This window comes from Cuculus canorus, chromosome 9, assembly GCF_017976375.1.
Source record: "Cuculus canorus isolate bCucCan1 chromosome 9, bCucCan1.pri, whole genome shotgun sequence".
Lineage (NCBI taxonomy): Eukaryota > Metazoa > Chordata > Aves > Cuculiformes > Cuculidae > Cuculus > Cuculus canorus.
In genome coordinates, this window is record NC_071409.1 from 11,722,607 (window position 1) to 11,745,251 (window position 22,645).

General features: G+C 37.0%; 1 protein-coding gene across 24 annotated transcripts in view; it reads right to left on the minus strand.

Moving 5' to 3' along the window:
* Positions 1–2,848: 2,848 nt before the first annotated feature.
* Positions 2,849–22,645, minus strand: part of DLG1 (discs large MAGUK scaffold protein 1) — a 151,261-nt gene continuing 131,464 nt past the window's right edge. For 10 of the 24 annotated variants that reach the window (XM_054073891.1, XM_054073885.1, XM_054073900.1 and 7 more), the window contains 8 exons: positions 18,062–18,161; positions 14,726–14,767; positions 11,574–11,624; positions 10,288–10,389; positions 9,864–10,036; positions 7,075–7,184; positions 6,611–6,702; positions 2,849–4,018 (listed from right to left, as the gene is read on the minus strand). In XM_054073891.1, the coding sequence (XP_053929866.1) occupies positions 3,912–4,018; positions 6,611–6,702; positions 7,075–7,184; positions 9,864–10,036; positions 10,288–10,389; positions 11,574–11,624; positions 14,726–14,767; positions 18,062–18,161 (777 nt within the window). In that variant the 3' untranslated portion in view covers positions 2,849–3,911. Of the gene's footprint in view, positions 4,019–6,610; positions 6,703–7,074; positions 7,185–9,863; positions 10,037–10,287; positions 10,390–11,573; positions 11,625–13,151; positions 13,188–14,725; positions 14,768–17,315; positions 17,350–18,061; positions 18,162–22,645 lie in introns of all 24 variants that reach the window. The other 14 variants (XM_054073895.1, XM_054073888.1, XM_054073896.1 and 11 more) reach the window with 7 other exon arrangements.

A 22,645-nucleotide genomic window follows, 5' to 3' on the forward strand; every position in this document is an offset into this window, starting at 1 on the left:
TCTGAAATTTATCAGTAAGTGCTATGAAACAGCTAAAGGAGTTCCATGTTTTTAAGGTTTTAGAGAAGGCCCAGGAAGGTTTCTCTCTCCCAGAAAGGGTAAACTCTGCTCATAATAGCTCTGTTTAAAGCTGTCTTGACTTAGAGTAGCTTTTGCAGAGCAACTCCTTTGTACTTCTCTTTTCTTCATTTCTCAATAGTCAATGAACAGCAGCTCCTGTAACACTTTTATCTAAAAGCTGTTTAATGCTGCTTTGCACTCCAACTGCCATTTCTCAGCTCAACTCCCAGCTTCCAGAAAAAAACCAGCTATGTACTGCCATGAATCCCCATGCACAGGTATGTACCATCTTCTACTGAGAGCATGCATGAACACAACTGTGCATCCCTCAGAAAATCTATACAGTAATGTTGCATGGGTGCTTTCATGAGTTACTTAGCTATATGACTGCAATTTAGCCAGGCTGCTGGCTTTAACACCTACTTGGACCTGTACGAAAACAGCTGAGTTTAAGTCAACTCATTGCTTCTTCAAGTCTAGACCTTCAGAAAAATAATGACCTCTCCAGATTCCTTCTTAAACAAAACCTTATGGCTGAACCCCCATTCTTGGCTGCCTAGATCACATGACATTAGTTGTCCCTTTGTTGTCTAAAGTGCTACAGAATGACCTGGCACCACTGCACTTGCAAATTTTGGAAGGATACATTATCTGTCTCCCTCCTGTGCCATTCCCACTGATTAACCTCTCAAGCCCTCTGATGCTTGCAGTGAGGCTTATGTACATATATATAGTTGATAGGACTGATGCACAGCCCTAGCACCATTTGCTTAACTGCAAGGGCAAGAATAATTAGCACTGAATTCAGTACCAGGTCTCTCTTGTGATTCTTCTGATCCTCTACAGGAAAGGTTCAAAGCTGGAGGAGCAGCCTTTTCGTACAGGAATCCTATTCTGAATGCAACCCCCTCTAAACCATCACACAAGCACAGTTCATGATAATTTACCTCATTTTCCTATTTTATTCCCAACTATAAATATCTATACTTCAAAAAGATATTAAATTTCTTAATCTAAGTCTAAACACAATTTAGCAAAAATGCCTGCAAAGGAAATGATTCATATAATATAATAACAGAGAGCAATAAATACTTCATCAAGCATGCTTCTGTATAGCAGTTACAAACAGTTGGCAGGCAGGGAGGAAAACCCATGATGCCTTCACCGGGCCAGCAAAAGCAGGGTGGTCATGCATCAGTACAACACTACTTGGTTTTTTTAATTACTCTAGCTGTTAAATTGGAAGCCTTAAGAGAAGTACACATATGGTATAATGTATCTTTATAATGCAGAAAGTAAAGCGTACCTAAGGATCAAAAACACATCAGCACCCAATACTGGAAAAAAATGAGATCCAGAGGAACCGTAATTGATGCAAAATCCTAAAAATTACAATATAAAACAAGTCAACCAGGACCATCTGGGCTCTCGCTATCAAATTTTCTGACAGAGTTCAAGGGCTACATCTGAAACAAATAAAACCAAAAATTCAAAGAAAATACCCCAGAATCTTTTGGGTTTTCTTGATCCAAGATTTGTTTTCACTCTAGCATGACAACTTAAGTACTGCAGACTCCACTCTGGGTGCAGTACTCTGACAGGTGCGAAGTACCTGGCAAACGCCTGGAAGAAAAGGTCTGCAAGTTATTCAGACACTCCAATATACAAAAGAGTAACTCCTCATCTCTACTCAGCTGGAAAAGTGTATACAATGTAGAGATCTCAGATGTTGGTATGGTTTGCAGATTTTATAGCTGAGATTTAGATCATTCTACTTTTTTTGCAAGCTGGTCTGGTTTAAGCTGTCTCACTCTCTACCTCAGATAATCAGTCACTTTCAAACAAGCAGACTATCATACACTTCTAGCTCCTTTAAAAATTGATGACATTATTTGTCAAAAATTGCATCAGTCTTATATTCCTTGCACTTCCACAGAGAGGAGTTTCAGAAAAACAGCACCCCTCCACAAATCCAGAAAAAAAAATAATATTTTGGGCCATCCTCCAGCAGCAGCTGATCCTGACTGCGAGCCCTGTAAGCATTCCACACAACACCAGCAATATCTGCGTCCCAAGTTTAAGTCTGCTGTTGACGTAATAACTTCACTAGCCCCAATCTGGTCACCCATGTTCCTCTAACACATTCTTTTAATTTATTTCAGTTCTTTTAAAATGCTACAACACCTGTATTTCTTTTGATTAAAAACACACTTGACAAGTAGATTGTACAATAAAGTTTATTAGCTGTTCTCCTCTTTCTAACAAAAGGAATGGATAGTGTTGATAATTCTTTACAAACCAAAGCTAATTTGGTTTTGCGACTGCCCCGTGACTGCCCTAAGTACATCCCTCTTATAAACAAGCACTTTCAAATAAGCAATGGCAGATACCAAATAATCCGGGAATCAGAGAATTTAATTATTCAAGGCAGTTCCATGTTTTGGTACAATGTATTTATAACATTCCGCACAGAATTTTGTGCATTGCAAATGGAAGATCTTGCACCTATGCAATCCAAGATGAACACGTACAGAAAAATAAAAGGTATCGTTGATCTGAATTCTCCCTTTGGTTAAGACATGCATATTACAAGGGGCGGGAGGTGGACAGACAAGCATCTGAAATTCTGTAGAAAAGAGGAGAACTTGCATGTATTTTTTTTTTTCCTTGTAACTAATATTCCCTGGACTTTATGCCCAGCCACCATAGCCCATTTGATTTCTTGCATTTAAGGAAGGTAAATTCTAATTTGTATTTTTATTGAAAACAAAAAGCTAGGAGTAGGTGGTAAAAGAAAAATATATATTTTATATATATATATTTATACGTGTGCGCAACTATGTAAAGAAAATAATTCCCATAGTTACAGAGTTTAGTTAAAGAAAGTTTAATATATATATATTTATTATAACAAAATAGGCAGTTATTGTGGGTAAAATAGTCATTAAAATCTGACTCCTAAGAACACACACATTTTAGGCTACGAGTCGCTCTCTCATTGCCCTAATGACCATCTCTGCAGCTGTTTTCTGTATCACTGCCAATGGAAATTTGGCATTCCTCTGAAAAATACAAGGTTTCCTAGCACCTAAATATATTTTAGGCTCAAAAACTGTGATGACATTATCTATAAACAATTTCTGTAAGACACTATAAATAGTGTTTCATGAGGAAGATTAAAAACATTACACATATTCGTCCCTAGCAATTTTATTGGCAAAAAATGAAAAAATAGATTGTAAGAATATCCATATGAAATTATGAAAATGAATATCCCTTGAGAAGAAGTAATGGGAGTTGATGAAAATGTTAACTCAAAATTTGAAAGTTTCTCTCTCTAACTGCCTGGAAAAAAAATACTGTGAGAATAGAATTTAACTCAGAAAATAAAACCTGAAATTGATTGCCCTGACCAAACCATGCTATTCAAGTTAAGCGTGCAAAGTTACTCACAATTTACAATTTCCTCGAATACAACTCTTCTTTCAATTGGTACGAAATTTTAAAAGTATGTCTATAAACCTTTTTTGAAAAATCTTTGAAAGTTACTTTCCCTTAAACATTAAGGAATTTTACCAAGCAATTCCCTCCCACCCCCACCCCAAACTAATAGCTGGTCAGGCCATTCCACTGTCATGTTTGAAAAATGGCAAACCAACAACACACGATAATACAAATTATTTAAACTAAGAGAGACACCAAATGTAAAGCATTATGGGAACTGCAGAACGCGATGGACAGGGTATGAACCACGCTGGAAAGAACTAGAGGCAGGCTCCACTGGAAGGGCTTAAGAGTCATCCGATGTAATAGGTGATGTCAGTTAGAAAATGAAAAAGAAAGATCTGTTTTCATAATTTTTCCTTTGCTGGAACCCAGATGTAAGGCCCAGACTGTTCCTCAATGATCTGTTTCACTTGGTTGTAGATTTCTTCCAGTGTGTCTCCTTGGACAATAGCTGCAAAACACAATGTGGCAATCAGCAATTACCCTTCCCAGCTCCACAAAGAAAACAAGCTGTTCCAAGCCAAGCTGTTCTTCTCCCACTGGTAAAAGGATTTTAGATCACTGAAGGAACGAACACCCACTGGGATTTCTGGTTTCTTTGCTAGAGCAAAGCACGTTGTTGATGCAATTGCAGGACACACAAGCACCATCTCTCTTATTCAGAGGCCTGAGGTTAAGAAGCGGTTTTCCCTTTACTGCAAGTATACACATGCAACTGAGGTTTTTTGCCTTTCCTAACCACGTTAGAGCAAGTCTGAGTGAATTCAAATCCTCCAGTACTCTTGGTCCAGCTTTCACAGGTGTTCCCAATACAAGAAGGCAAGACAGAGTACAGGGCTGTGTCCTCGCGCAGTCTGAGGCCTGGCTGCGGGTAATGAAACTTCAGCAGGATCCTGAAACTTCATAGCAAGACTGGCTGACCCTGAGATTTCTACCAGCTAGTGCTAGCTTGCATTTTGGCCAAAAAGAGAACCAAGTCATGGAGTTTGTGGCCCAGCCAACAGATTCAAGTTTTATAAACAACAGACTTCCTTATACAGTTTATACAATTTATATTCAGATGGTGTAAGTTACCTATATTTTATTCAAGGCTAGAAAATTACTAGAAATGAGCCAATATGGATGGGTTTGACCTATCAGAGTCAAGTAGAGTCTGGTGAGAATGACGATGAAGTGTGAAGTGTGGTAAGAACAGCTCAGTCTGACAACGCAATTGCCAAGAGATAGCAGCTTCTTTTTAAATAGGACTGCCACCTCCGTGTTGACAATCCAAGAAACAACGTTTAGCATGAAAGATAACTTCGGAGGCAGGTCAGACTCACTCTTTTGTGCATGAATATATTACTGCTGTTTCCAAGCTTTGCTTTCATGCTTATTACTTCCTTTTAATCCTACTTATTTCCATCTCTTAAAAACCTTTCCATCTCTCTCCATCTGCAGCCCATTGTCATAGTGCCCGTGGGACCAGGCTGTTCAGTTATTATAGCTCTAGTGTAATGTTTGCAGCACAACAGTACATTAGAGAGATTCAGAAATGTCTCTGCAATGCAAAGAGCCATAAGCTTCAGCATCTTATTTCTCTCCAGCTATGTTTAACTCCTTCAAAACTTAATACCCTCAGAACAGAAGATGGATGCTCTCTTCATGTGCTTCAGTGCAAAGTTCAAGTTGGTTTAAATATAATCTGAAGAAGTTTATTTCAGTTACCCTACACAATGTAGTATTTTTCTAACAGATTAGGGGATGCTCACACATTGTTTTAACACCTGACTCATATGGGTGTCAGCCTCCAAATTTTAAGCAGTAAATTGGATTTGTAATGTCTTCAAATATCTCAAACAGATTCAGAAAAGGACTTCTGCCCTGAACTGGATTATCGAGGACAGAAGCCTAACATTGCTATCTTCCTTTGTCAACAAGTGTTATATTCCTGAGGAGAAACATGGCCCTGACCACTACAGCTCTTAAAAAGGCCCACAGATTTTTGAAACATCTTGAATTATGTTCCTTTATTTCCTGAAAAAGTGTCCTATACTATGGCTTGACACAACTTGGGAGAATACCAGCTACTAAATAAATATTTAATTAATATCTATTAAAATTAACTCATTCAATTCCTGAACAACAAACCTGACACATTTGCAAGTCATTTGGTAAGGGAGTCTATGGCAGGAAGAATTTGCAATATATGCTGAGGGCGTCACGTCTCTATCTGCACCCAGTAAGCCGTGGGAAGAATGGGAGAGCTGGATGCACTATTGGGATAAACTGACAGCAGCAAGGGGGCAGACAAAAAGGGATGGACTCAAGTAGTTCATTGTGTGGGTAACGTGCAATGTAGAGAACAAGGCAGCAGGAAGACCGAGGCAGCACGAAATCTACTGGTTCCCCCATCTTCCTCCCATGGGAAGCCACCACCTCTTCCCATGTCTGTGTCCAAGCTGTTGCATTCACAGCTCCGCCCACATAAGATGTGGAAGGAGGAACTGAGCAAAGGAGTCATGTCACAGAAAGGAGGTGAATGAGGCAGCAAACACTGAAACACTGCACAGTTTGAGTGCTCGCAGCCCATCCCTTGCTGTTACAGCTAGGCCAACGGCATACACAAATTTGATTTGCTAAGTTCTGTAATGCTGCAGTGGCCCATTTCCAAAGATTTAACTAACTACCATCATTCTTCACTTCCTGATTTTACAAACATAGAAATTAATTTTCTACAGGGAGACTGCTGGGCAATCTCACCTCTGCAAATAAAAAGCTCTAAGTGTTCAATGTATCAACAAAGCAAACATCTGCATTATAGTATCTGGGAAAGTGGTAGAAAGTCTCACAGTTCTTAAAAACCTAAATTAAGGTCCCCGTAAATTTTTGTGTATATTAAATTAATTGATCAAATTTAAATCAGTGGCTCTATGCCTCAAAACACTCACAGATTAGCTGGAAAACAAAGTTCAGCCTTATCTCAGCAGTGAGGCAATTATTATTTCACAGCAAGCAATAAAATTTCAACTCTGGCAAGGAAACACTCCCAGGTAAAACACACCTGTGAAGTGTTCAGTAAATTCTTGCTCCAGTTTCATGGCTCTCTCAAATGTCTTCCTGGCTTGCTCTTCTGTTAAGCGTTTATTCATTTCCCTGAAATTGAAAACATACATTTAAAAACTACTGTAAAATATTTGGATTCTTTTGAAATAAAGTTTTCAAATGTCTGAGTATTAAGCCCTAATGAGAGGCAGTCTCCTAAATGACAGGCTTAAGCAAAGATTTTAGTGTGAATGAGCTGTTCTGACACCGTAGTACATGGAATTCAGCACAATGGCATTCATTCTCAAGCACTTTAATTTGGATCAGAAACCCCATCCAAAAGTCCTTCAAAATTAAACTCAGGAAATGAAATACTGTTTAAAATGCAAATATTACAATTGTCTTCATATAACTTGCAGTTGGCTTTTCAGATACAACGACATTCTCAAACAATTCAGCCCGAGATACTTTACTTCTACTCACATGATATTTTCCACTGTTTTGGGTTTAATAAAAATGGAGATTGGGTACAGCTGGGCAATCTGCAACCTTTTGATCGCATTACCAGAAACATCAAGAATGCAATGTTTACCCTAAAGAGTGAGAGAGAATGGAAAATCGCACTAAGCAAAGTTTAAGCCACAGGTATCCACACCAGAATAATTTAGAAAACACACCTCCACCGAAGCCAACAAAATTATAGCATTTGCACCAATGATATGCACAAGGCCCCACAATGCTCCTTTGTTGGGATCATACATCATTTGAGATGTTCCCATTTTTCCTTCCTTTCTCCACTAGAGGTTGCGTCCCAGTCAACAATGCAGGATCACCCAGTTGTACAACAGCTGTACTTCAACCACACCACCAAAATTATAACCTTTGTTTATTAAAAAAATCTGAGGATCCTTTAAGGTTGTGGCCTTGTCACAGATGCTGTTTCGAGAAGACCCAGATGACTTAACCAGCACACCGGAGACAGCAAACACCCCAGGAGCAGGGAAATCTGCCATTGTTAGAACAGTTAGCTGGAACCAAACACAAGCACTCTTCTCCCCTCATGTACCACACTGCGGAACATCAGGTTTGAGATGTTGAAAGCTATTTATTTGGATGGATTACTTTTTTATCTTTTGAAAAACAAATACAACAACCCTTTCTCGGGCAATTGGCAGAAAATGCGGTAGAACTGCTTTCTCCCCATCTCCATTCTCCCTCTGCAAGCAATTTCACAGTTTTGAGATATCTTGTCTCAAAGGCTCTTCCTATTCCTTGGCTCCTCTCATCTCCGATCTACTCACTTCTATTTCACATAGTTTATTTCTTTCATTTCTGAAAGTATGAGAAGTTTGGGATGCCACCATTTCAAAAAGGTGTGGTGGGGAGGGAGAGGAACTGAAACCTACTGTTGGGTGACTAAAATAAAAAAATCATTTTCTTTAGTAGGAGATGGATGAGAACAGCAGAACTCTGTGACCCAGGATACAAACCTAGAAGCACCATAAAACCAAAGTTTACCCATTTCACCGAATGGGTGAAAACTCAATTGAACTCTTGGGAGATCATGCCTGGAGAGCACGATAAAGAGCAGTCTGAGGTGACTGACATGTTTCTGTGTCCTGGCAGAAGGGATCACTAGGAACATTTACATTTGATCTCTTGACTAAAAAAGACCACGGCATTTCATTTCAGGAATTCTTGAAGGGTTCTTCTGACAGGAACAACAACCCATTTGCTTGCTTTCAACTGATGACAGCTGCTTCCCAGATCCATTTCACAGATCTGGATGCTGAGAGGCATCATTTAAGTAAGGTGGTTGTATGTTCTAGGAGAGTATTTTATTATGTGCTCTGACTCGTCCACATCTTCCATCTGGTTTTAAATGTGGCACATGCTCTGGGAACTAAGAATTAAGAGCATTAACTGGTCCATTTTCCATTTTGGGATAAGACACTTAGTTTTGGTGTGTTTGGCCCAACAACTAATGTCAGGTGCTGAAGGATTTAGGCAAAGGGTAGAGAACTATATTGTCAGGACAGTATCTCTGCCGGGCCTTATGGAAAACAAGTTTGCAGCAGTTTAAGCTGTTCAATAAACAGTTTCATCGTTTAACCACATATGCCAGTTTCACAACTTCATTTAGCTTCCCATACAAAGTACTATGCATTTATTTTAACAATTTTGTACTTAATTTTATTTTCTTTACTTTCCTCACTATATACAACTGGGCCAGGTCCTATTCCCCAAGGTTAGAAAGACAGCTGAAAAAAACTTTATAACATGAATGACAGAATCTCACTGTGGTCTCCCTGTTTTATTCCAGTAAACTAAACCGACAAAAGTAACAATTCTCAATCATTTGGCCAGCACATCTGCACTGCTTTCCAGAGATCTACCCTCCCATGCCATTGGCGTTAACCACACTTACCCTCCGCGTGTCCAAACAGAAAGTGCTCACACTTGTGAGTTCCCACCTAGAAAATAGCTGTTTCTTCTCTCATACAGATCAGTTAACAGTGTCTACTGTAAATGCAGCACATTTATAAGCTAACTGGAACAACATTCATCAACTTAACGTGGAACATTTGCACAGAATTTTCACCAAAAGTTTCTTTTAAAGCAAGCACATTACTCTACAAAACACACTTCCCTCTTCCACTGTTTTGCAGGGAGCTCAAGTAAACTTCAGTTTGAATTCTGAAATATTTAGATTTTTCAAGAAATAGTTAAAATTAAAAGCTGTTCAAGATAAAAACAGTAAAATCAGTCTTCAAAATGTGATAGTTACGTAAGAAGTCTTTCTAAAATTGAGTTTATTACATTCACTCTTTTCCATTTGTCAGCTAAATCCATGAAGGGCACAAAGAACATCAATTTTACAAGTTTCCTTCTGCACAGGTCTGTATCAAATGGATCATCATATTAATTGAATCCACCACTATTCTTAATTAGTTAATGATCTATGTATGTAAGCTAGGTTAATTGGCCTGTAATTCCAATTATTTCTTCTCTACTCCCTTTTTACCAGAGGGCAAACTATGGCTCCTCTTTTCCTATTATTTAATCATGATGCTTCCATTACTCCAAAGCTTCATTATTTCCTTAAATTCATTTGTGATAATGTATTTTGTTTCTAGCTTTGTACAAATTCCTTTTAAAATCTCCTCTCCTTAAAAGGAGTTCCTAATCACTTCTTGCCATTCTTCTCTTTTCCCCTGTCAGCACAGTCAGATAATCACCTCAGTAAATGAAAGTAACTGGCACTGATTTACCTTTTCTGCTACTTCTCGCACTGACTGGACACTTGTTCCATAAAGATGATTATTGTACTGGCCAGCTTCAATGAATTTGTGATCCTGAATATCCTTCTCCATTTGCTCTCGAGAAGTGACAAAATGGTAATCACGTCCATCCACCTCATAATCTCGTTTTGGTCTAGTTGTATCTTTAAATATAAACCAGTAATTTTTAAAGCAGAACAAAAAACAGCGACTTTCTTCCCCTATATTATCAAAAATAGTCTCCCATTTACACTGCAAAATTGTCACAAGCAAAGAGATGACCGACAATTAAGAAAGCTCAATAAAGCTTAGACAACACATTAACTTTCTAAACTCAACATACAGAGGATAAGTCTTCTAAGGAAATTAGAAAAAAAAAATCACTTAGAATTCTTTAGTATTTGCTGATACTTACGCGGAACACAGGAGCCAAACTTGTCTGGAAATTCTGAGATCAGATCATCATTTATTCTGTCTTTCATGGGTCCCAAAACAATCACAGGTCGAGTGTAACTGACTATTAAACATAAAGAAATAACGTCACTTACATTTTGGTATCTTTGGTAACTTTTACAGTTCAGCAAAATACACTTTATCATACGGTAATAGTTTTAACACATAAAAAAAATCCTAAAGAGAAGGCAAAGATGTTGAGGAATGTCTACTGATTAATAGTGTAGCTACAGCAAGCTCTTAGATCAACACAACCCTGGGGGACTGAAGATAAGTTTTACATTATGAAGTCTTTGGTAAAAAACACTGAGTAACATCATTCATTCCAATGAAACAGCAAAAGGGGAAAGTTGGAAAATCTTTCTACATCAGAGACGTAACTCAGCAGTAGTAGTTTGTGAAATTCTAGTTCTGTGTTGGGAGAGGCTGCTGCTTTTCTTCTAAGTCACTGACTGCACAAAACCAAAAATGAAATCTTAACGCTCAAAATTCATGTCAATACATGATGTACATTTACTTAAGCTGTCACCCTATTCGACATCACGTATTCTCAAAACACATCCCTTTTACAGATTAATTTACAAATACATGAGCCATGTATCAGATAATATAAATCAGCCATTAGCATGGGTAGTCGTGAATGCGGACACTAAAAAAAGTCCACATCTATTACACACAGTGAAGCAAGATCAGAAAATACTTCCTCCTATCAACTTCTTTTTCATTCAAAAAAATTTTTTTTTCCTGAAAAACCCACCTGGCAATTGCCAACCAGGCCAGCCAGGTAAGAAGCCCATGCAGAAATGGGAGACTGCCGTGTTTAGAGAGGTTCCAATTAAAGCTTATGGGACCACAGAATCACTAAAATAGACACACTTTTTGCTGAGCCAGAAGAAAGGATATGCAACAGTGAGGACGCTAAAGCAGTATCAAATAGAAAAAAACCCCTATAATTCGAAGGTCACACTGACAAAACTTTTAAACATACCATATTTTCCTTACACAATGTCAACCACACATAGTAAGTTATTTTAAGCAGCACACCTTTGGATTGTGCACTAAATAATTAAGCAATTGCATTTAATAATTTATGCTTGAACAATGTAGCGAGTTCAAAACAGTGAGGGTGCTCATCATGATGCTCGGTACACAAGGACACAGATAATACAGATTATATTTGTTTTATACTGAGTGATTATCCTGATAATACAGATTATATTTGTTTTATACTGAGTGAGATCTACAAACCTTCTTGTTGATTGACTGGTTCATATGACAAGACATATTCCTCTTGGCCACCTAAAATTTAAAGGCAAAGACATATCTATGTATTTTTTTCTAAACCAACACATTTAGCGTCATTCAACGCACTACAGCGATACAGACATTCCTCAGTAATACACATTACAATGGTACTGATGAAGGACGCTTTTCAAGAGCAATGAATTATAAAAGTCACAAAGATAAGCCAAACACAAAATTTTGAAGCATAAGACACATACGGTATAAATAATTTCCTGGTTTATGTTAGCATGTCAAACTGACATCAAGCACAAGAAGAACTGTAATGCATTCTTGAAATGCTCTCATACATGTTTCCCTGAATGAAATGCATGCATAATATCATTCACTGCTAGAAGCAACACCTTCATCAAAAGCATTCTCCATACTTTGAAGCCAGCATTTACAATAACATTTTTCTCTATTTATACAGGGCTGACAATCATGAATGTCAAGGTGTACATATCTTCCATTAACTTTATCATGAAGCAGTGTTTATACAACACCTTCAACAACCCTAATTCTGCAAAAAAAATTATGACTGTATATACTTAATATTTTGTTAATAAACTTTTAAAAACCAAATTCAAAGCAAGGAACACTTTGTATTGTTCTCGGCTCCAGAAAGCTCATCAGCAGTGAATGAAACTAAAATAACTGATTTTGACCTTTGACAGCTGCAGCTTTTTAAATGTTAGTGAAAGCATCTGGAATATACCTCAGTTGCCATCTCTCTAAAAGACTATTTCTAGTCTAAAAAGGTATCTCTAAGTAAGATTTCTTGCAATGGAATCACTAAAAATTAACTCCATGGCAGCAAAAAATTTATAATTCTGAAGATACAAGCTCAAATTATATTATATTACTATGACCTCTGAATAAAATGCAGTCTTTCTGACTTGTGTAATTTTAGAGCATTCTTCAGAATTGATATGCCATACTTATAACAGGCAAAGGAATATACCCATGCTATGCCACAGCTGCACAGAAACAGATGGAAGATAAAGGCTTTTATAAATTCATATCTTGCTTCTATACATTTGTTCTTTATTTCATAGCAAATACCACTGAACTAGTAAAACTAAAATTTACAATTTCATTAAGAGAAATATTTCTCTTATTTGCAAGAAATTTGTATTCAAATTGTACTACAGCAATACATGAACGAACGTTTTCATTATTAAGTTACTGCAAGTGAGGAATACGTTAAGACAGACATGAAAACATGCAACCTGTGTATTCTGATATCTCAAACAGTTACTCATGCAAATGGATTTTAGAAGGACAGTATATACTTTCAGAACCCCTTTTAGGCTAGGGAGAGGAATAGGGAATCACCAGCTATTGTCTCATCTATCAAAGATCCAGCTCACATACAATTAGATACTTCTTTGGAGAAGTCACATTGCTGTAAGGTCAAAAATTAGTGAAGCAAACTATCACAGAGATAATAACACGTGAAAAACATCCCCTGATCAAGGGCAAAAAGTATATATTGTCACTGCGTTTCAATACTTTGGAGAAATGAATATTAATAGAATGAACCTTTTGAACAACCGTACTCATCTGTAATCAAGATAACTTTCATATTAGACAGCAGTAAGAAGAAATTAAAAAAATCATTTTAATAAAAAGTGCTTAGAATCCATGTGCAAATCCATGACATTCACAATAAAATCAGAGTAAAAAAACAGAGTAAAAAACTAACTAGTAGTACCAATAATGAGCTTTCAACATATATAATACAAGCTTGAGAAAAACCCTGAGGGTGGGAGAGAGGAAAGCAGCAAATTTACTGAGAAACAGTCATGGTTAGATAGTTTTAACGGTGTCATTAAAAAAGTTTAACTTTTATAAGTTTGTCATATAGGCAAAGGCAACTTCCGTACATGCTCAACTTTGTGTTATTCTCAGGGAACACCAATGCCTCCTCCCAAACTGTTATAGTCTATGACTCTGTCAGCATTGCAAGCACTGGGGGTTTTATATACATGTATAAACTCTCCTCGAACGTAAAATGCTGGAAGAAAAAATGCAGATCGTCACCTCTGAGAAGATTTATAGCTTCCAAAACCACATGTATTAATGAAGCATCTTCCTTATTACCCTAACATAAACAAGATCTGCTTCTGAAGCGCCCTTTACACAGTTAGTGGGCAACCAGGAGCTGATCAGCGAGCCATTCAGTGTCACAGTACCTGACTTTTACTGTTTCTTCTTTTCATATTTCTCCTTCAAATCTTCAACTTTTTCATCATCCTGTTCTGCTCTACCTGGGTTGTCGTTCACTGGAAATGACCGGTTCTGGCTCTGGTTTAAGTCATTTTAAAGTATTGTAGAGCAGCATCCTGCAGCACATTGCCCACCGTGAACATGTGCTACTACAGAAGCTTGAGTAACGGTACCGTATACTGTAGTTTGGGCTACTAAAAAAAGCTAACTCAGTCTAGCGTTTAAAAGATACTATCTTCAGAGAGACAACATGTATGTGTGCCTGGCACACTAATATATCATGGCTGACTCCAGCACTTAATGAGTGTTGTGTGCTTTGAACTCTATTCATACTAAACACCCACACTTGACAAAATAGATAAATGAAAGCTGAAAGCAAGGGTAAATACATGTTTGCTTATCTTTTCTTTCATTGGAAGTATATACATATTAAATTGGAGTATCAGTTGCGAAAAAGTTTAGACAGTTAACATATTACTATTTAACAGATTACACAGCTTAGTTACGCTTCCAGCATTAAGCTTAACTACATATAATTATATTTGTCAGCATTTCAATTTACATTAAGGTTTTAGCAGGTCTAGCTAGCTCACGTAATTGTCTTAAAAAAAGGAATTTATTCAAATGAAGCCGAACTAAGAAAATCACAGATCACAATTAAAATATCCATAAAGGAGGTGCAATGATTCTCTCTAGTCAGTTCTTAAAAAACAAATACACAGCAAAATTTGCAGAACCCCCCAAACACATGAATATGGGTTTCACCTGAAGGTGACTGCAAAGCCCCACTTAACATGTAAATATCCAGAAAAGACAGACGAACAAAACCAAAGGAAGAACTATTACACAAAGGTTCTAAAATAAACAAAGAACTTAAAAACACTTACGGTAACTACTTTCACTATCGCTGGCATTTGAGGTTACATGCTCTGAAATTGCAACACAATGGAAAAAAAAAATAAGGAACATACACTGATGGCATGAGTCCAACAGAAAGCAAATCGACACAAAACAATCCAGATGAAAGACAATACTGATATCAAAATGTTGAAATCAATACATACTGCATATTAAAGTTTTAAGGTACTTCTCATAGCTCTCAGGATCAAGCTTAATTTCATACAAAAGGAAAGGATGTTAATAAAAAGAAAAACATTAAACAGCACATCAAAGTAAGATTATGAAAAGTACACTAATTCACAGTTCACACGTGACCCTGTAACTTTTAGGTTTTCTCTTCAAGATTAATTCTGTTGTGCTGTAACTTTGAGGTCATGCTTTTCAACTTATATTAAGGCAACTTATTAATTATATTAAGAGTTTTGTAGCAGAAAATATTAGACTATATTGCAGGAAATACGGTGTGGTACATTCAATAATATATACTTTCCTATGATGTATTCAATAGTTTACGTTTCAGCAACTGCAACATGTTTCTATTTACTTTTTTGAGCTACGTAACTGTGCTAAAAATGTTTATGATAAAGAATTTCAGGTATCAATCTATTCTACTACCTGAAAATTCTCCAAATCTGGTAAACAAATATGAACTTTGATATTGCTCAACTTCATTGTAAAGAATTATTTTTTATGCAACCCAGTGTGTGTTTCTATTTGTAATGAAAAACGTTGACATTCACAGGTTAAGACTGCATAAAGCAGCTTGTGTTTGAGCTACAGAAATAACTTACAATTAAATTTGAAATTGTTAAGTGTGCGCATAATATAATATACATATTGTTGTCATGAGGAGCTTTTATAATACTCTAAATTCAGTGTGATTCTTCCCCTGCAAGATCGAAGAGAAGGAAGCAACCACACTCTAGAGGCATTGTATAGTTATGAAGCAAGCATCCTTGTTACAGTCATCACATGTAAACTAATTAACCTTTTAGACTGTTTTTGGATAAAGTGAACCATTACCCTTAAGCCACAAATCTCTGGCTTCACTGAACTTCCGCACTATTACTGTGTGGGAAAACCAGACAAATATTTTCAAATGTTTGCAAGCGCCAGCAATTTGTATCTACTTCCATTTCATCGTCTTGTCTTGGAAAAAGAATGTCAACATTGGCATGGAAGAGGCAAATAGTGATGTTTAAAAGCCTTATGGTAGAGCACAACAGGGAAATACTGTCGATTAAGAATACAAATCTTGTGGCAGTATAATAATGGGCACAACTGGTGAAGAGGCAAAGCCCAGCAAGAACAGCAGTCCTGCAGGGCTCAAGTAAGGCAGCTTAAAAATGTCTGACTGTGTTAAAACCAGGCTAGAAGCCGTTTGTTTTTATAATGGGATCACCTACTGGTATTTCTGGACCATATTAAATAGTTTAAACTAGGTATGACCATAAGGCCATAAAGACTGCTCATGATCTTCTGCTCTGAACCATAAGGCTATAAAGGTTGCTAAAGTCTTCTGCTTTAGTCCAAGAATTTCCTTGAAGCCAGTCATTTCAGAAAAGGAAAACTAATGTTATACCTACCAGAATTTTTATTTCATGACTGAGGTCAAATATAGCAGTACACCACTTCTTACTTGTAATTTCAGGAACACTGTGCATTACCATTACACACAGGGAAGAAATGTTATCTTTAATGACCTTCAGTCCCTTAAGTGACTAACTTTACTACTCCATAAATGCTTGGCAATGTATGTGTTGAATATCAGAGTCACCATCCCTGGAGGTGTTTAAAAGATAGGTAGATTATTTAGTACTGGACAGATACGGTTGGAATCTATCTCAAAGGTCTTTTCCCAATCAAGCTGTTCCACGCTTCTATGATGAAAGCAAGGTCTTCACTTTTTTTTTATTCGTCACTTTAGAGCAGTGGTGGGGTGTGTCTACACAAACAGATCTGTTTGTACTTGGCAACTTTTGATTCTTACTATATTAAGTAGTTAACATTTCTAAACAAAATAACTCACTTTTATGGGCCTCCTTTATTAGCTACCCCTCTACCTCACGTAAAAACATCATAAGAGTTCATATAAATTAACTAATGCCATGAAAGTTTTTCTATTTTCTCTCTTTTAAGTAGCTGTGAACATCAGTGACCTACAGAGAGGACTGAAAACTGTAACTAGTTAAAGTGTTACAGTAGTTTTTGTACTATTACTGTAAGAAGCCATAGGTTATTTTTAAATAAATAAAAAACACACAGACAATATAAAAGTAACATAAAAAAAAAATCACTAAATTTAAAAACACAGTACTATTAAGGACAAACAAGTAAGTGCTGGCAAGCTTCCAAACAACAGAATATCTAACACGATAGTTACATGAGCTTAAGAGTAACGTGTTCCTGAAAACAAAAACCCCATAACATTACAAACTAGAAAAGCTTATGACACATTTTTAGAGTCAACCTCCTTAGGCCAGTAGAGCACCCGTCTCAGAGAGATCTGCTAGAAAAAAAAAGTAGTAATTTTTCAGTTGGAGGTTAAAATAACTTGGGAGTATTGTGATCACTTACTCAGGCCTTTTGATCCCATGTCGTCAGGGACCTCCTGCAGAGTAGTCCCCAGAGGGCAAGCAATAAAAAGACAATCACAAAGAAAATAATTGTCAGTAATATATAAAATTGGCGCTACGACAGGAGACAGTTCCCAGAACATCACAGGGGACAGTAGGTCTATCAGATGGGACCTGACCAGCACGTGATGTGTAATCAGCAATGCAAACAGCAGAGAACCCAGTTTGTAGCAGACTTGGTCTGAATTAGCAGAATTCTAATGTGCAACTGCTTTTTAAGAAAACACTTTTTTTTAGTGCTGGCAACAACGATGAAAATCACAATAACTTTTTCATTAGCAAAACCAAATTAGAATGGAAGGACTTTGAATTAACCAGTCTAAAGGGACTGATTCAAGAAGCAGGTAAGGTCCATTATCCTTACTTCATTGCTGTGCGCTTTCCTCCAAGGTAGAAGGGAGGAACCACCACTGACAGTGCTGGCAGGCTGTTACGTCCTCCAGCTAAGTACACACCATTACTCAGAAGCATTACCCAGTTTATTACAAACTGGGATACTCTAGAGTGAAGTTTCACTTTAACAGCAAACAAACCGTTTTATTGATTTTATGGATCGGTTTGCCACTGGCACCTCAAGCTCGTTCCGCCTGTTGCAGCTCCTGAAACTGTCTCCATGGTAACACCCTACTGCAATCTAGGAGGCCCTTCTACGTGTGCTTCGCTTTTCATCGCATGGCACATACTTACGGTCAATATCACTGGTTTCCTGCTCACTCTGGTCCTTGTTCTTGTAGAAGGGAAATTTTCGGGAAAAGAGGTTCTTTTTACGCTTGTCATTGAATGACTGCTGAAGAAGAGAAGGAGGGGCAAAACAAAGGATGTCTAATGTCTGTGTGAACAAAGGCCCAGACCAGCAGCTTTGTGGAAGCTGACTCCTATAACCACATTATGCAGTGCATATTTCAGTTTAGCATTATCTTCTCAGCTCATTAAAAACAGAGATGGGGATCATGGCTTTGCTCACACCCTCCGTATCTCCCACGCGTACTACTGAGAAAACTGGCAGGCAGGTCCATCCTATTTGTGATGACCCGTATTTCACAGATCTAGGCCTGCTGGGAGTACAAAAAGCCTAGTTGTACTGGGCTGCCATAAGACAGCCAAACCGTAACGAACTCAGAGTCAATTAAATCACTAATATTTTCTAATGCAGGGGGTACAGTATTTAAAAAAATACTGGGGTTTTCTACATGGTTTTCAAACTGCTGCCATCAAAACAGCACCCAGAAGTATTTGCAGCATTACCCATTTGCAAAAGCAAAACTGGACATACTTAGGTGACACCTGCTAAACAATGTATCATACAGTACACAAAAATGGAAGTTAAAAGCACTGTATTGAATGCTCTTACAATAAAACTAAACAACAGGGGAAAAAGGAAAAAAGGAAAAAAGAAGTGTGCCTAGCTAAAATATCCAAAAAAGAAAAAAACCCCACAAGAACTGTATGCGCTTCAGTCTTTCACAACTGCAGTTCATTGCAAATTCACTCTACGTAAGTCTGCATCCTAGTAGCAAGATTAACTTTCAAAATATACAAACTGATTTAATTTTTTTACTGTGGCAATTACTTTTTCAAAGGTGGATTTACAGAGAAGTACCACATGAAAAACCCTGTAGTCCAAAGATCACATTCAGCAGCTTTTGACATCAACTGCTTGCCTTGCTGAAGAATTTTTGCATCTACAAAAATTTCTAGTTACCTATACAGATACATGCATATCCGCACATTTGAAGCTGTCACTGAGCCCCTTGTCTAAGTGATGGAAAGGATCGGTGTATTTTTTTTCACATATAGGTGTGTCTACAGGTGTAATAAACACAGAATTCAGTAATATCTGTCACATCTTCTGCTGAAGACTTTATAGGACTACAGCACTTTTAATTTACTGTTCTAAGTCAAGAGAGAAACTCAATTTATAAATAAATTGGCTACATTTTTATTGCGATTATGCCTAGAACTAGAACTAATACAGCTAACTTGAAGCCAGATGGAATTCCTTCTCATCTTTAAGCACAATTTTCCCAGTTCTGCCAAGACATGAAGCTTGCGATGTTTTTGCCCACCTGGTTTGCAGAAACCCTGCTAGGGGAAATATGGAAAAAGTAAGAAAATGCCCAACTTGGTTTTGAGACCCTGTCTTGTATAGGGACTGTTATTTCTAAGCCAAGCAGAGCCCATGTGCAGCAGGAAGTAACAGAACTTCCACTGAAGCATTTTCAAGCAATTGTTCATCTGTCTTCAGCCAGCTTGAGCTCATCTTCCTCTATTATATGCAATACAGTTGCAAAAAGATGTATTTCCTTTTCTACCAGCATTAACTACTGAATGAAATCGAGTAACAACTAGGGGACAAAAAGGACAAAGTTTTATCAAACAGTGAGTCACTTTCTTCAGTACAATTACAAAACTGGCAGTTGGCCTTCCTAAAGAGAATGCCCATAGAGCAACAAAAAAGCTGCACCCTGCTACAGCATTAACAACCCTTCTGGCCATCTGTTTTAACACCAACTTGCTTGGCAATATCAGATACTGAAACATCCAGTGAAGTTTTAAGTACCACTGTTTAAAAAAACTTTACTTAAAATTACCGGGTGTTAAAGAGACACATGGTACCACAGGCACGCAGCCAGTGATATAGAGCTCCTGCAATGGCAATACTGTTTTAAGGAGGAAATCCATAAAACCTTTAATTGCCTGGCATCTGTGTTCAACTAAAACTATCATTCCCCTACAAGAACTGGTGAATTATCAACCTGATATAAGGACAAAAGAAATCGCTTTGAGCCAATCAGATACTTGCAGGAACCATAGTTAGCATGGGCAAGGTTTTAGGCTGTGGCCCCCCTGACCATCTTTATATGAAGTCAGCAAGTCATTGCAAACGACTTCTCATAACCAGAAAGATTAATATAATCCACAGAACAAAGGCAACAAAGAAATATGCCCAGAGGAATAGATCTTTGCTGAGTGTACTGAAAAACACTAACATGAATTTCAAAAAGTGGAAGTCTCACATCTATATATGTAATTGTTCCATTCAGACAAGTCCCTCACTTTAGGCAAAAGAATAGGGGAAATGGATGCAACAAATGGTGCAGCTTAACTGAGGTGGTTAGACTCTGCAATTGAAAAGGCGTGGCTGATTTATTGTACTTTATAAAATATAATCAGGTTCTTCATTTTAGTTTTGAAAATATTTCATAACAATAATTATTTTAACTTCCTGTACAGTAAATCTCACTGAACTGATATTAGATTTTATATACTGCATGTATAATGGTCAGAGTCAGTTCCATTGTCAAAAAAAAAGAGAAAATCAACTATGACACTGATTTTGCATAAAGGATTAGCCAAAAGATTATTTTATAAAGATACCATGATTATGAAAAGCTAGAGAGAATTACTTATTAGTTGAAAAAGCATAGTAATTGTATTAAATTTTTCATAAGCCCACTGCAAATCATAAACAGGCATCATAAGCAAGAATATATTAAAACAGAAGCGGTGCAGAAAGTGAGATAAATGTGCATATGAAGGAATCAAAGAAGAAAAAAAAATTCTGCTCCAGATCTTTTAGCTTTTCTTAATATGAAAGGAATATGGATTTTAATGTTTGCCATCACTATGGTTACTCTTTAAGGTTTTAATGTAGTTGTGAAGAACTGTTTTAATTGTGAAGAACTGTACAAAGTTGGTATTTCATCCTGTCCATGGAGGATTGTAACATCAGACACAGGAAGGCACACAGTCCATGAGGACACGTACAGTGCAGACTGGGAGAAATATCACCATGACAAATACAGGAAGCATACTTTAAGGAGAAGCCGTAATGTTAACACACTTACAGCTGACGGAAAAGATTGTGAACAGTGTAAGTATGTTTGCAAAATGAAATGTTACTAAAGAAAAAGAACTGCAGTTGTATATCAATGGCAAGCGTAGTTGCTTTTCCACTCAGTGTTCCATGCACATCTTTGGTGCTCTGCTAGTGCACAGTGACTGTGCACTAATACCGCTGTTGTCAAAATACTACTTCAAATACATTGTTAGTTAATTTAACTCTCTGCAGTTTATCAGTAGACAAACTACAAAACCATGCAATTATCCTTCAAAGAACATGGTAACATTTGAAAAATTACTTAATGTAATTAAAATAAGCTAAAGCATTTAAAGCAATTTTCTTTATGTGACTTCTAAATAGTGAAATCAAATAATAAAAATAATCAAGTTAAGAATTACATCAGTTGATGACACTACTCCAACATCAAAGTATTAATGTACCAAAACAGAAAAAATCTGCAAATAATCCACTGAACCCTCAAGGCAGTACCGTAATTGTTTATCAGAAAATAACTAGAGACACTGATTTCCTTTTAAACAAATATTTTTAGAAACAACCAGGACATTTTCTTCATTAATAACCTAAGCTGAAACCTTTGCCATATAACAGAGGGATGAAGATATGGATTTGACAGTATTTTAAGACCTACAGTATTAGGATAAAGTATGGAAGCTTTAATACTTTACAGATGTGCTTTTTGAAGTTACAAAAACATTGTAAACTGAAATAAACAACTAAAAGGATTCTTTGGGATCTACAATAATAAATGACTAATGTTATGGCATTAGAGCTATTAAAAAATAATCACTATTTAAGAAATAGCTTCCTCAGGAGCTTAAAGCAAGTTTCAGATTTTAAAAATCTTAGTATATTATTACTTTAGAAGTCTCCTACATTTAAAATGCATATATCCACGTCTTGAAATTACTAGTTATATACTATTATAGAAATTGGAAGGTTGTGAAATTTCAAATTTCAAACCAACCAAAACATTGCAAAGAAGCCTCATCCTCAAAATAAAAAAAATCTAAAAAAAAAAAATAAATGGCTGCTCTACCATTAGGAAATTGCTGTAATTTTGACCACAAAAATGCCTGTTACTACTCAAGTAGCTACCGTGACTTCTCACCACTTGTTACCATCATGTGTACTGGGATAGGGATTGCCTATCATGCAGTGAACTGCACCACGGGATTGACTAAAACTGAAACCAGGATTTCTTTTGGATTATTTTTCATCTGCAGTGGTTATTTTACATGATTTGAGCACTGCCACAACAGCATTTGTGCCAATAGAGAGTGGTGGTGCAATAAACCAGCTGTGAGATGGAGATCAATTCTGGTCAATAATGGTGCTGCCCTTGAGATTCTGTAGGGCTACACTCTTGCATTAAATTCTTTAAAGCCTCTGCATCTGTAATTGTAAGA